The sequence below is a fragment of the Kwoniella bestiolae genome, chromosome 2 (assembly GCF_000512585.2).
Source record: "Kwoniella bestiolae CBS 10118 chromosome 2, complete sequence".
NCBI classification, from domain to species: Eukaryota; Fungi; Basidiomycota; class Tremellomycetes; order Tremellales; family Cryptococcaceae; genus Kwoniella; species Kwoniella bestiolae.
In genome coordinates, this window is record NC_089242.1 from 1,599,582 (window position 1) to 1,613,024 (window position 13,443).

General features: G+C 46.7%; 4 protein-coding genes across 4 annotated transcripts; all 4 read left to right on the forward strand.

Moving 5' to 3' along the window:
* Window positions 1–3,827: 3,827 nt before the first annotated feature.
* On the forward strand, window positions 3,828–6,110 carry I302_103740 (uncharacterized protein; the record flags this gene model as incomplete). The annotated part of the gene is made up of 2 exons (XM_019189108.1): window positions 3,828–3,878; window positions 3,945–6,110. 2 exons carry the CDS (start codon window positions 3,828–3,830, stop codon window positions 6,108–6,110), a joined length of 2,217 nt encoding a protein of 738 aa, XP_019048670.1.
* Window positions 6,111–7,046: 936 nt separating this feature from the next.
* On the forward strand, window positions 7,047–8,488 carry I302_103741 (uncharacterized protein; the record flags this gene model as incomplete). The annotated part of the gene is made up of 7 exons (XM_019189109.1): window positions 7,047–7,183; window positions 7,333–7,419; window positions 7,494–7,532; window positions 7,591–7,770; window positions 7,850–8,028; window positions 8,093–8,277; window positions 8,357–8,488. The coding sequence occupies 7 exons, from the start codon at window positions 7,047–7,049 to the stop codon at window positions 8,486–8,488; spliced, it is 939 nt and encodes a 312-aa protein (XP_019048671.1).
* Window positions 8,489–8,995: 507 nt separating this feature from the next.
* I302_103742 (uncharacterized protein) lies at window positions 8,996–10,000 on the forward strand (the record flags this gene model as incomplete). Its single annotated transcript, XM_019189110.1, has 1 exon — window positions 8,996–10,000. One exon carries the CDS (start codon window positions 8,996–8,998, stop codon window positions 9,998–10,000), a length of 1,005 nt encoding a protein of 334 aa, XP_019048672.1.
* A 389-nt stretch (window positions 10,001–10,389) lies between these two features.
* Window positions 10,390–13,097, forward strand: I302_103743 (uncharacterized protein; the record flags this gene model as incomplete). The annotated part of the gene is made up of 10 exons (XM_065869733.1): window positions 10,390–10,954; window positions 11,016–11,037; window positions 11,099–11,209; window positions 11,291–11,631; window positions 11,695–12,014; window positions 12,087–12,568; window positions 12,634–12,682; window positions 12,740–12,763; window positions 12,839–12,848; window positions 12,910–13,097. 10 exons carry the CDS (start codon window positions 10,390–10,392, stop codon window positions 13,095–13,097), a joined length of 2,112 nt encoding a protein of 703 aa, XP_065725805.1.
* Between the last annotated feature and the right edge of the window lie 346 nt (window positions 13,098–13,443).

Genomic DNA, 13,443 nt, shown 5'->3' on the forward strand with positions numbered 1-13,443 from the left:
CGTAAACACATATCCCAATGGCACCACAGCGAGGTCGTTCGGACGATCAGATGGATAGCTTATGGCAAACAGAGTTATTTGGTGCCCACCGGGACGAATCGTTACTGTACCGTAGCGTAGCGCAACATCGATCTCACCCCGGAGTCAAGGTCAGGACAAAACTTCTGGACCCGCGACAGCACCAGCTCTGGACTGAACTTGCGAGATTCTAGAGTGCGGAATACCGATATTTGCCGTAATTCCCAAAACCATATAGCACGTCATTCTCTTGTTTTCGCCTGTAAGATAGCATCTCTGCTGCTCGTCTATCTCCTCCTCATGCCCCAAATTCATTCAGGGTGTTTGGGGAAACCCCATGAGCCCCTCAGCTGACTTATTCTGCTTGATTCGGCAAGGGCGTTTTTGTCCTCCTGCGTCCTCTCTCTCTTTATTTCCCGTGCCGGGAATTCTTGTATCGCGTAAGAGAGCTTGGCTCAGGCTCAGCTTGCTTTACAAGGTCCTCGCCGTCGTCATTTTGGTTACGAATATGGCGAGTAATTGCGCGAATCGAAAAATTCCTTGATCGCTTTGCTTGCCTTCCATGTTCTCTCCTGTAGCTTGCAGTTGCTTATGATCATAAACATAAATCGTTGAATCGAGATATACATGACTAGAAATCTCACATGATCGGCCGATCCGTACCACTATAGAAAAGAGATACATACCAGGAGTTAATCAAAGAATCAATCAATCGATAAATTCCAGTGCAACAAACCCAGTCACTTCGGAATTTCAACATCGATAGACTTACTTCCAATCTCCCCAAATAACTTTATTCAACGCTGTCATCTTGGCCCGAACACGTATCTCATCCCGTCCTTGAAACCCACTGCAAAATTCACATCGCTACGCTCTACACTAGTGCCAAGACATCATCATCATCTCTTATCGCTACGATTCACCCCGATAAGCACACACACACGCAACAAACCCAAAAAGACGTGATAATGCGACAATAACCAATCGCCCCATATATCTCATCCATTTACCAGGCGCTACGCTCATCTCGTAGCCTGTTCATTCTCCAAAACCCCTCATCATCCAAAATCCCTCATCCTTAACTTCAATCTCAATCCTCGACGGCAAATCCCTCACTCACTCATTCCTCGTTTGGACGAATCGGAAAAGACCGACAAACTCCTTCTATCGCTACAAAAGCACAACTACGACTCTCCTTTTCTCAGTTCCAGCTCTTCCCATCCCATCAGATCTAGGTCAGGACCCACCCCCACCAGGGCATCAAAAAATCACGCGTCCACTCGCTCGACAAATATATCGCTCAGTTCGCTTTGACACGATACGATACAACACAGCATTTCGTCAGTTGATATCATCATCAATCAGAACCTTTTTATCTGAAATCTAGAAATTCGTCCCTCGTCCCTCGCTCTGCGCATGGTAACGAGATTCTCGACTCGCTCACAGGCTCACCCCAAATCAAATTATTTTCAAACGCAAACGCAGTACCTTATCAGGCCCCTTCGTCCTTATCTGACGTTTTCAAACGTACGTACTCGTACGGGACTCAATCCTTATATCATTTAAGAACTACCTTCTGGTCTCTGAGATTCGTCACTTTCTATCTGATTCCAGAAAACATATCCACCCATCCCGTTATTGCTTAAAAGGATTAATCGTCAAGTCGAATAGCAACTGCAGTACGGTAAACCACTGGGAGTGTCAATTGATTACGCTTGAAGTCTTATATAATCACGTATCGCTAGCTTCAGGAAATCGCTCCCCCACTCTACGCCTACACTACACCCCTTTTCGGATAGTTGATCGGTCAAGGAGGCGATCAAGAGGTACTCAAATCTTATTGCAAGTGCAAGTGCCAGTGCAACAAGGGTCACAACGGTGAAGGCGCTAGCTGTCAGTGCATATAATAGTGGGATGATAAGCTGGATAAAAGGTGAGTTGATGATGGTCCGATCCATTGCCGCAGGCTATGGTACATCGGTCTTCCCCACCTTTGTTTCATGTCGTACCATCTTGTCTTATTATCGTCTATCATCCATCATTTTCATGACACGGACATCTACCTCTCCAGTACGATGGCCTCTATCGTAATGATCCGTGATGTCTCTTGGCGACTGTACAGACCCACCTGTATTTTAGTCTGAGAACGTGCCTATGATCGCTTTTACGACCTATGCTTGGATTTTCCTCTTTTTGTTCTATCTACCTGTTGCATTGCGTGCTTGATGGTGTGAGGTAGAAGAACGCTTCGGTTGGCGGCGTGGAAAAGTAAAGATAGGTGCATCGTGGCGTGGGGCTTTTTGATGGTTGATCGTTATTTCACACACACACACCTTTCACACACGGACAACCTCACTACGCTTTGATCCTGATCCTGCTGCGATGCTGACATACAATTGATTATCCCCAGCTGCCGAGTCGACTTGTTCATAAGCGGTGTTTGGATCACTCAACGTAAACCACCAACAGCAACCATCAAGGCCTCCTTTGGTCGTCACGTCACACCTCATCATATCAAATCTAGCCTTTACATCACCCCTTCTAGTCTGAATTTTATCCCTAAATCAAGGAGGTTTTACCACAAGTGAAGAATTTATCTTATTGTTTTACTGTTACTAGTATTCCCCACTCGGTCATCCCCCACTTTCACACTCTCTCGATTGTTGATCCAATCCCAGTAGAGTAAGCAAAAACACACGTTGTCCACTCGCCACCATCTTGTCATTTATAGAGCCTCGAGGATATTGAATATCGCTTTCTCGATAAAAGCCCATCAATCTTTTGATTGTATTATCATAAAATTCCACCATCCAACATTCACCACGTCGTGACCATCCCAACTCAAATCTTATCGAGTTCTTCCTGTGCGCCCTTCTCCTCGAGCGAAGACGGTAATCCGGCAAGACCTACCATTGATCTGGATCAGTCTCGTCCCACCAGATCCAATCCATCAGGAAAGAGGGCACACCTTTAGATTGTGGTGCAGCGTGGTGAAAGATATATCAATGTGAGTAGGAAATCCGGACTCTCGATCCGAAACAATTTCTGCTTCTACCTTCTCGTTCCTCGTCTAACTCGCCTACACAACGTCATACTCCCATCCCTCATCCCTCGTCCTCATTCCTTTGATCTGTTCTTTCACACCTTTGTCATGATCACGATCACAGTCTACATCAACTCCGTCTTATCGCTGTGCCGTGTATATACTTTTACACACGCTCGCATGCTACGCAAATCGTACGTAGTACGTTGCAATCAGCCTTTACCTTCTCCTTGCTGTCCTGATCTGCGCTTTTCTCATCGTGAGATTGAGGGAGGTACCCTCGTTATCTGATTTGATTTCACAATCCTTTGTCTCTCTCTGATTTTCTTGGAATTTTAACATATGGTACCATTAGAAGATGTCTCAGTTTTCTTGGAAACGGATGACCCAATGACCCAATGACCCAATGACCCAATGACCCAATGACCCAATGACCCAATGACCCAAATGACAGGGAATTCCTTGAATCAAAGTGCAAGTCACACTCTTACAACCTTACCTTACCTTGTGATTCAGATATTCAGATATCCCCAAAAACACTTGATGTGTCTCATTTGATCTTGTTATTATGCCTAATCCATCCATACATCCACACATATATACGTATAAATAGCTGACGACTTTTCATCGCTGCTCTTTTCTTTTCTTACTCCTACCTGATCGATATACCCACTTCGCATTACCTCAGGTGAGCTTCTTCTCATCCTCAAACGTACGCCCATGTTCATCTTCCAAACTCTCAACAGCGCACCAACACTCCTTCAAAATGGACATGGATATGGATGTCGCTTGGTGTCTTACATGCTCAAAGCAGACGGTGAGTCCATCATCGTCAACATCAATGACTGTTATATCAAGAGCTACCACTGACGTTGTCGCTCAGAGAGACCCTCGAAGCCCCTACTGCAGCGAAGCATGTCGTCTACAAGACACCGATCCCACAACCAATCAAAATGGTCCTATCCCCCTCACCTCCCCGGTCCCGTTCGGTCTCATCCCTTCGCCCACTCGCCCCACCCATGCCGGTAGTTCCACCTCCCAGACGAACCAATCCCCTGCTCGCCGACCATCGATCGGCCCTCTCGCCCCTCTCCCTAGCTCCTATCGTTCCAAACCTGTTCCTCGAGATAGGCGTGCCTTCTCCTTCCCAGCTACTCAATCAGTAGCACCTCTTCCAATCAAAATCAGCAATTCTCGTCGGCCAACCCAGACTGGTGAAACGCTACAATTTGCTCGAAGGACAAACCCCATCGCCGTCAACATGACAGCTTCACCTAGTGCTGGTGCACTCTCCGTCCCTCGAGTGAAGGGTTTCGACAAGCTGTCCAAGACGACTGGAGCAAACACACCTGTTTTTCAAGACTCGGTCTTCTGCTCTACATCCGAGAGTAGCGATAACGAAGGTATAGACATCAAAGACGTCTCACCTATGAAGATACCCAAACCTCTCACACCTCTCGAGACCACTGTCCGTCCTCCTAATATAAAACGTGCTAGCGTTTCAAAGGCTTTCGTGGTCACATCCCCTCGCAACGACGCCTTCGCTTCCATCGCCGAACCCTCTACACGACCTCCATTCATCTCTCGCAAATCTCCCAGCCCCGTTGCCGCGATGATAGCTTCTTCAGCGTCCTCGAAGAGTAGAGAAGATATCGTCAGCTGGTTGAATGAAGTCAAGAGACTGCCCACCAAGGACGAAGATGAGCATGAACATCCTCACTTGGATCAATCACATCATCCTCGAGGTCGATCACGTACGAGAAGAGAAGTGCTTGCGAACCTTCCACCACCCAGTCAAGAATCGATCGATGAACAATATGAAGGCGAAAATGGGATCTTTGGGACCACTCCAAAAGGTCGAATAGGTTCTGCTCTTGCTGGCCTTAGCAGTTTCGGTGCATTCGGAGTGGGCCCTATTGTCAAAGCTCTCACTGGCGTTACTTCCAGCGCAACCACCGCTTCTCAACCCACTTCCACCGTTACTGCCTCTACCGCACCAGCTACCACAGGGCTTGGTCTTCAATCTGTTCCAGCTCCTGCAGAAGTATCTCGCATTGCCGTGACCGTCGCTACCCCGGCTGAACCGGAGTTGAGTCAATTCCTACAAATGGGCGGTACCACCCCGACACTATCTACTGTATCGATATCCGAAGTCATCGACCCTCTCACGGACAATGGCGAACACATCGACTTCATGACTAGTACTGATGATCAGTCCGCCGCTGGTTCATCCTCTTTCATGCGAAGACGATTCTCCTCGGTTGGCCAGGGCAAAGCTCCGTCGTCGTTACTTTCGGTGGGAGGGAAACAAGCACCTGCTAAACCGGTCACCTCGACCGCTTCTGCCATTTGGAACTTGCCTGCATACATTCGATCCTTCGCTCACCTTTCTATATCCTCTGTCCTCCCGCCATATGCCCCCATCGCAGCTGCTGATGCCCAAGCACAAGCACAAGCACAAACGAATCTCCCGTCCCCATTGCCAACAACGAAGTCTCAAGCCCCTGATCAACCTGGTCCAGCACCTGTACCAGCTGCTCGACCGGTAACGCCAGACGAAGTGGAAGAATCGCCCGCTCAACAGATGGTGCGAAGTCTCCCTATGGATATTGTCATGCCCGTTGGAGGTGAGAATACCCATGTGGATCGAGCAAGACAGAGAGAAGAGGTTAGAGAATGGTTAGGTACACCGACCTCTTCCAGAAGTGCATCAAGATCCCAGGTCCGCGATCGCGATCGAACTCAGTCTAGGAACAAGCCAAGATACAGATCACGATCAGCCTGTAATTCCAGATCTGCCTCGCATTCCAGGCATGGGAGGAAGATCTCTTACGATGCCGATGCGAGTGCGGAGGAGGAAGGCGGAGAATCGCATGGTATAAATATGGAGAGGAGAGGGAGGAGTAGGCGAGAGAAGGGGTTGAGAGGTAGTTCCCCTGGTCCTGCTGAGGAGAAGAGCAGGAGAGGATCTGATGTTAGGATGGAGGATGTTGAGGAGGAACGGGAAAGAGGCCGGGGGAGGGGTAGAGATAGGACGGTCAGGGTTTGATGCTTTCATTTTGGGTGTTTGTGTTGTCTTTTTGACCGTTGTTATTTCTATTCACAGAAATCATTCATGATTTATTTCTGTGCTCAAAGCAGTTGTCAAAGTTTAGTCTCATCATACGATCCATTCCACCTTCGAAACGTGTATCAAATACATTGCAAAACGCACTTCTCTTTTCCTCTATACTTTTCTGTGCTAGGTTGGGGGAAGGTTGTGGTCAGGCAGGATAGGGAAGAGAGGAAGATATCAATAACAAAACAAAACAAAACATCATCAGAATCAAAACGCATATACATGTTTTCTCTTCTCAGGCATTTTCATACTCTCTCCGTAAACGTTGTAAATATTATTTTGACTATTGTCAGTTTGGCATTTGAAAATGTAGAAATTATAAGTAACATTACATACTCTAGTCATACATGAGTCTTGGAGTATATACGATACGAAGATCATCATCATCATTCATGAAACGTTGTATATATACATGATCACACATATGTCAAATGTTGTTCCCTCGGACAACAAGGCATGGCATATCAAAAAACACTCTCGTCGATGAAGCTGTTGATGAGATCATTCTCGATGCCAACGGTGAGTTGACGAGATGTTCCATCGGAAAAATGAGGAAGTGGAACCAAACAAACTGTTTACTATTGGGAATTACCTGATTGGGTATATCTTTCACATTGCTGATCAATGATTCCAGTAGATTAACTATCCACAGAGATCGAATGATTGACTCAGCAGTCGCATAAAAGTATAATCGATATTAAGATGCATGTATCAGTACGAGATCATACCAGGACCGTCCCTTGATCTCATCCTCAAAGATATATAAGCCTTGAACTTTCAAAACGAATGATCATCACCTCATCTCTTACCAAATTCATCAAACCTATCATACGAGCCCGAATAAATCCAACCATTACGATACGAACCATGTCAAGCAACACAGCTCAATCCTCCAGATCAGTCGTCAAAGCTGTATATGCTCATGAAGTCTCTGAAGGTGTGGGAGCAAAAGTGAGGAGAAGCATTGGGTCGGCTGAGTTGAGGAATTTAAGTCCTTTTTTGATGTGGGTGGTTTGTTCTCGTTATGTATCACGCGATTTGACCCTCGGGCTTGTGAGGGCTTTTCTTTCTGTTGATCTGAGTAGGAATTAAACATGCATTATGCATGATATCTTGGATGTTCAATGCTGATGTATTGTTGATGTACATGCAGGCTGGACCACTTTAGAGCGACGCCCGGAGCTGGGTTTCCTGATCATCCGCATAGAGGTCAGACGACTGTCACCTATATGATTGATGGGTGAGTGACGTATCCAGCTCTCATTTCCCATTCTACTCAATTCATTAGCTGATACCTGCGAGTGGATGCCGTAGGATGTCCAAACATGAGGATTTCCTAGGTAACGAGGGCTTGTGAGTCTACATTTGGAGATACAGCCAATTCGCCGTCAGCTGACTAGGAACCGTTCAGACTCGAACCTGGAGACGTACAATGGATGACAGCTGGGAAAGGGATCATGCACTCTGAAATACCATATTTTGATCCCGACCCCACGAAGGCCGTAACCCCCGTTGGGATGCAATTGTGGATTGATTTGCCCAAGGATCAGAAGTTTATTGAACCGAGTTATCAGGAGAAAAAAGCCAAGGAGTGAGTACTGGTACTCCCTCCTCTCTCCTCTTGAGATCTGTGCAGGAGACACTCAGCTGACTATATCCTCATGGGTCAGTATCGACGTCATCACGCCTTCCGAGGGAGTAGAAATCACGATTGTATCTGGTGAATCTCACGGTGTCAGGGGTTTCGTCAGACCAGTGGGAGGATGCTGGTACTTTAATATCAAATTGCAGAAATCAGGTGCGAAGGTGTTCCAACCTTTACCTGAGGGGTGGACAGCATTTATCTATAGTGAGTGTCTGTTCTCTACCTTTCTGCCTCCTTGCTGTACCTGACTATAGCTTTTTGAACAAAGTCGTCAGTGGTAAACTCCAAATTGGCGATGATCCTAAGGTTCACGATAAGTTCAATACACTCGTCTTGTCCTCGCAAGATGGTCAAAATGGTGTTGAGCTCAAGAGGCCGGATGGAAGTGATGTAGAAGAAGAAACGAGGTTTGTGTTGGTAGCTGGTCAACCACTTGATCAACCTGTAGTTCAAGTGAGTTGGGTCCACCTCCCATTCCATTCTCCACTCTACGAAGAAGGTGAAGCTGACTGGTGTAATACATTGCCTGTAGTACGGCCCATTTGTAGTCAACACCAATCGACAAGCTATGGAAGCCATCCGGGACTTCCAATCGGGAAAGAATGGGTTTGAAAATGCTGTAGGGTGGGAAAGTAAGATTGGAAAGGAGTTCAGGGCTCACTAAGCTGAACGATCTTCTTGGATTTCCACTGCTTTTGAGAGGATGATAAGACGACAATGCAAGTCAGATTCTTGCCGTTGTGAACTTTCCTTTGTATTATATTTGAGCCTGGCATATCTATGTTAACATTGTTTTTGAGTTGGCTGTACTGCTTTAGCCGTGATGCAACCTTTGTGCTTGATCAACTTCGGCAGCAGCAACACTAACTCCTTCTGATGCTGTGCTAATCAAACCTGATTGAATCGGTGAGGCTGTACTAGACGAAGAAAGGAGCAACGCGGGGTTTCTCGTTGATATTAGCTCCTTTGTATCGCGAGAAGGGTACGGTTTCACAGTCCAAGATTCCTCGTAGATGCAATTGGGAAACTTCGACTATATAAGCTGTACTGATCGCTGTGATTCGTCTCTGAGAGATACATACCCTATCATCGACCGAATCGAAGTTGCGAACAGACCACAATAGTGTGGCATCTTCCAGCTGAAATACACTCTAACCGGATCAAAGTGAATATGAGCACGACAGAAATTTCACAAGGTGGCGATACCAGCTTGGAGCCTATCGAGCTGTACACTCCAGAAGGTATGAGGTTGATCTATCCTTCTCTGGCTACTCCGGATGACCCAAAGATAACCAGGATTGCGGCGAATGCGACTGATCCCTATCCCGGGTGGCATGATCAGAGGTCCGCCGGGTTCCAGGACATCCAAAAGGATCCTAGCTATACGGGCTGGTTCCCGCCATCCGAACTCGCCTGGAGCGTTACTGCAGATGACGCAAGGCTCAAAACTCTCAGGAAGGGATACAGCTTCTTTGCGAGAAGACGGGGCACGCCGGAGGACTCGGTCGATATACTTCGTTCCGCTAGGCGAACGAGATTCAGCCTACATCTTATCGGGGTTGAATCCGCTCATGTCCTCGATGAACAACTGTTTCATTGGGATTATCTGAGCGACCGCGAATACATCAAGGAAGGTGATCGCAGCTGGTCTCGTGAGATTGATGGTGATAAGGAGAAGTTGCTTCATGGCAGGAGTAAAATGATCCTCACCCGAGACGCTACGATGGCATTGCCCTATGCGAAGGCGCAACTCCTCAGTTCAAGATTGTTTAGCCATCTACCTGCATGTCTTGCTCAGGCTGCCTCGAGGAACGTGTCAACCCGGTTCAGGGAGCAAAAAGACTCGTTGGCAGTCGCTCTGAAAGAGGTCAATCGATGGTTGGAGGATGCAATGATTGATCATCTCCCAAAAGTGTTTGATGGCGATTACAAGTCGCTAGAAGAATACGCGGACTTATCGGGAGAAAGGACTGGTGTACCCATGGAATGGAGGATTATGGGTGACGGGATCGAGGGGACGACTATTGTTCATTCCAAAGCTGGAGATAAAGATGATCCAGCGATGGTATCGGAATTGGAACTTAGGTTTGCAAGTACTTGGGGGATTTACAGAGAACTACACAGGCAGAGGGAGGAGCAAGCGAAGATAGAGAATGGATTATCTCCGTCCGAGTAGGTAGCTTCGGCATATGTGAACATGCATGTTACATGCAATTGCGAGAAGAGTCGTTTGCTTGTAGACTGAGATAAATGCCACATCATAGGTCACTCGCAATGATCTGCGTTTCCGACCTCCACCTTGTGCATGCACTAATGCACTAATGCACTAATGCACTAAAATGCACTAATAAAATATGCCGCGGTACCTGAACAGACGTCAGCGAAGTCAACGAAAGAATTTCAATCTCAACAATTCACACTCCATCACACTCATCATTGACATCACTGCAATCGAATAGAGTGAAAGAAGGCTTCAACAGCCATTCACAGTCATCTCTGATCATTCAACAGATACCTCGCCAGCTCAACTGGATCGGCGCCAGTAGCAACATCGTTACCACCACGATGCAGGTCACACGATCATTACAAACGTTTCGAGCAGCTTCATCATCCGCTTCCTCCATCACCCGATGTATACGACCCAGATCAAGGTCAGCTCAGGCAGATCGATATCTCGCCATACACGACTTCTTCACTCGTCAAGCCTTGACCGTTTCTGCGAAGGCTCCTCTCTGCCAGATAAGATCTACAACAAGCTTGTTCTCGCAACGACAAAAATCAGCATTTAGCCGAAGGTGGAGTTCAACCGATAATACCAAAGCACCATGTCCAAATTGTCAAGGATCATCAGTAACCAACACCCCCCTCACGCCACCCCCACCAACACCTTCAACGCACCATCAAGGTCATGCACAAGATTATGCACCATTCATAAGGAGGTTGATCAAGAATTCTACAGCGATAGCACCCAATTCGCCCCATCGGCCGACGAAGGAGGAATTGCTGAATGCTGCTAGTGGGTGGTGGCAGCGGTTGAGGATTAGGATCAAATGGTTTACCATAAGAGGATGGAGGAGATTTAATACGGATGATTTGAGTGCTTTTGCCAGTTGGTTTGTGGTTGGCAATAGTGAGCTTGTGATTCATCGACATTGCATGGGTCTCGAGCTGACTTATACTGACTACCAAAGCACTCTGGATCTTGGTTGGAACGTGAGCTTCCCCTTTCACGGAAACTGTTTTCGTGTGAAAAGCTGAATGACAATCCCATTAGAACCACATTCGTCTCTGCCATCTTCGCCGTTGCCAACTCTCTCTCTTTGCAGGAATACGTTGCTAGGTGGATTTCCGATTATATGACTTACAACACTGGTGTGACGGTGATGTAAGTGTTATATTGCCGTCAGGTACCTTCCTTTCCTTCATAAATCCCGGATAGCTTATGTGGTTGCACTCTGTTATGCAGATTCGAATCAGCCATCGTACCCAAATGGGCTTCTTCCACCATAGTCTTTCGAAACGTATACGTATCCCGTCGAGCATCTACCGACAATCCTGAACCTGAACCGCACAAGACCAAGCAGGCCAAAACGGAAACTGCCAAACCACCTTCGCCCATCCCACTCCTTTCCTCAGCTATATCACCGGAAACATACCTTGCTCCTCCGCTCGCCAGCGAATCAGATAACTATACGATGTTCGACGTGAACTTTGATGAAGTAGAAGTGTCGTTGAGTCTGAAAAGATGGTTGGACGGGAAAGGGCTGGTCAAGGATGCGAAAGTGAAGGGCGTGAGAGGTGTAGTTGGTAAGTTGCTTCGTACTTTTCTCTGTTGGTGCGGGGTCGGATCCAGCTTACAATCAGGAATAGATCGTCGATCGGTATGGTGGGACATGTCGAAACCGCTTTCTCCAGCCGATTTTAGGCATGAAACCCATGCGGGAGATTTCGAATTCGATTCTTTCCAAGTGGAAGATGCCTTGATTACGATTTATCAACCTGGTGGTCAGAGACCTTATAACGTCTCGATCTTCAATGCTGTTATTGGACCTTTGAGGAAGAGATGGATGTTTTACGATCTCATGTGTGCGGAGGGTATGACTGGACAGTTCGATAATTGCTTGTTCAGTTTACATATGCCTCAGAAATTGGGAAAGACTAGGGAAGAGGGAGATTTGGTGAAGAGGATGGTGAGTATCCCTCGATTTGTCCGCAATGTTGGAAAATCGCAGGAGAGATCACTGATGATGATACCCCACAAGGCCCGATTCCGTATCGACGGTTTACCAATCGAACACGCTCAATACGCTACAGGCCACACCGGACCAATGAGTTGGATCACCTCCGGTAAACTTGACGCAGTGCTCGATATCAAATTCCCATTCCACCCAGACGACTCGGTAGATATCAAAGCTATATTCGATGAGATCTCAAGAAACGTAGTAACCATAACTCAAGGTGTACATCCTGAAGATCCTAGCGTCTCAACTATCAACTCTGCCATCAAAGCTGCCAACGATGCCAACAAGATCATACCTGGACAAGCTAGATTGGCTAGACCACCTCTCCGAGCCCCCAAGGAACCACAATATGAATTATCGGAAGAGGAAAGGGAGAATAGGAGACAGGTGGTTGTGGATATTGATTTGAGGTTTAGGGATTTGAAGGCTGCTGTACCTATTTATACGACTGATTTGAGCGTTACGAATAATGCGCTTATTAGGCCTATCGTGGCTTTTATCAAGTAAGATTGGCTTGATTCGAAGGGTCAGGGGTTAGGGATGATTACTGATGATTCGATTGGTGTAGTGCGAATAAGACGCTGGTGCCTATCCATTGTCAGGTTGCTGCCGACCTTGTAAGTAGCTTATTGCCAGACCCATTTTACTGCCATGCTGATCTTCCCAAACAACAGGATGATTTCGATGGTTCCTGGACTGTAAGTGTCGGTATGATCTTTGACGTAGTGGTGATGTCTGACTGATGTGCCTTTGTTAATCATGCTTACTTGTAGCTATTTGAAAGTGAGCTTGCTCTATAGGTCTTATGCGGATGTAACGAAGCTGACTGAATCTCGATCAACAGCTGGACTCATGACCTCCCTATCTGATCAGATATACGCCGCTCTCGCTCATCACGTCTCGTCGGAGGCAGCAAATTCCAAGAGGATCAGACAAGTTGGATTCTGGGGAATACAAAGAGGTGCTGAGGTGTTGGTGGATACGCTGAGGAATGTGGTGGATCCTGCGCATGCTCAGCTGGCTGCTATTTAGGAGTTTTACATGATTGAATTACGATTGTACATAACATAACTCAACACACGACTATGGAGGAATTTCATGATACTTTGTTGTTACATACTAGCTATGATTTGTACGATTCGATTTTTACATGCATCACCTTTCATTCACTGCATCAGCTACTTTGATGATTGATTGTTTACACACCACGTGGAGACGACTCGTGCGTGCAGGGATATATAATATAACGTCACCATTTATTGCAGTCCTCAACACAATGTTCTCATTCTTGTTCTTTTTCTTGCCTTGACATACATACCAGCGACTTGCTCTGATCATCCAGTCTATTGTCCACCATACCATCAACGCCTAATGCAGG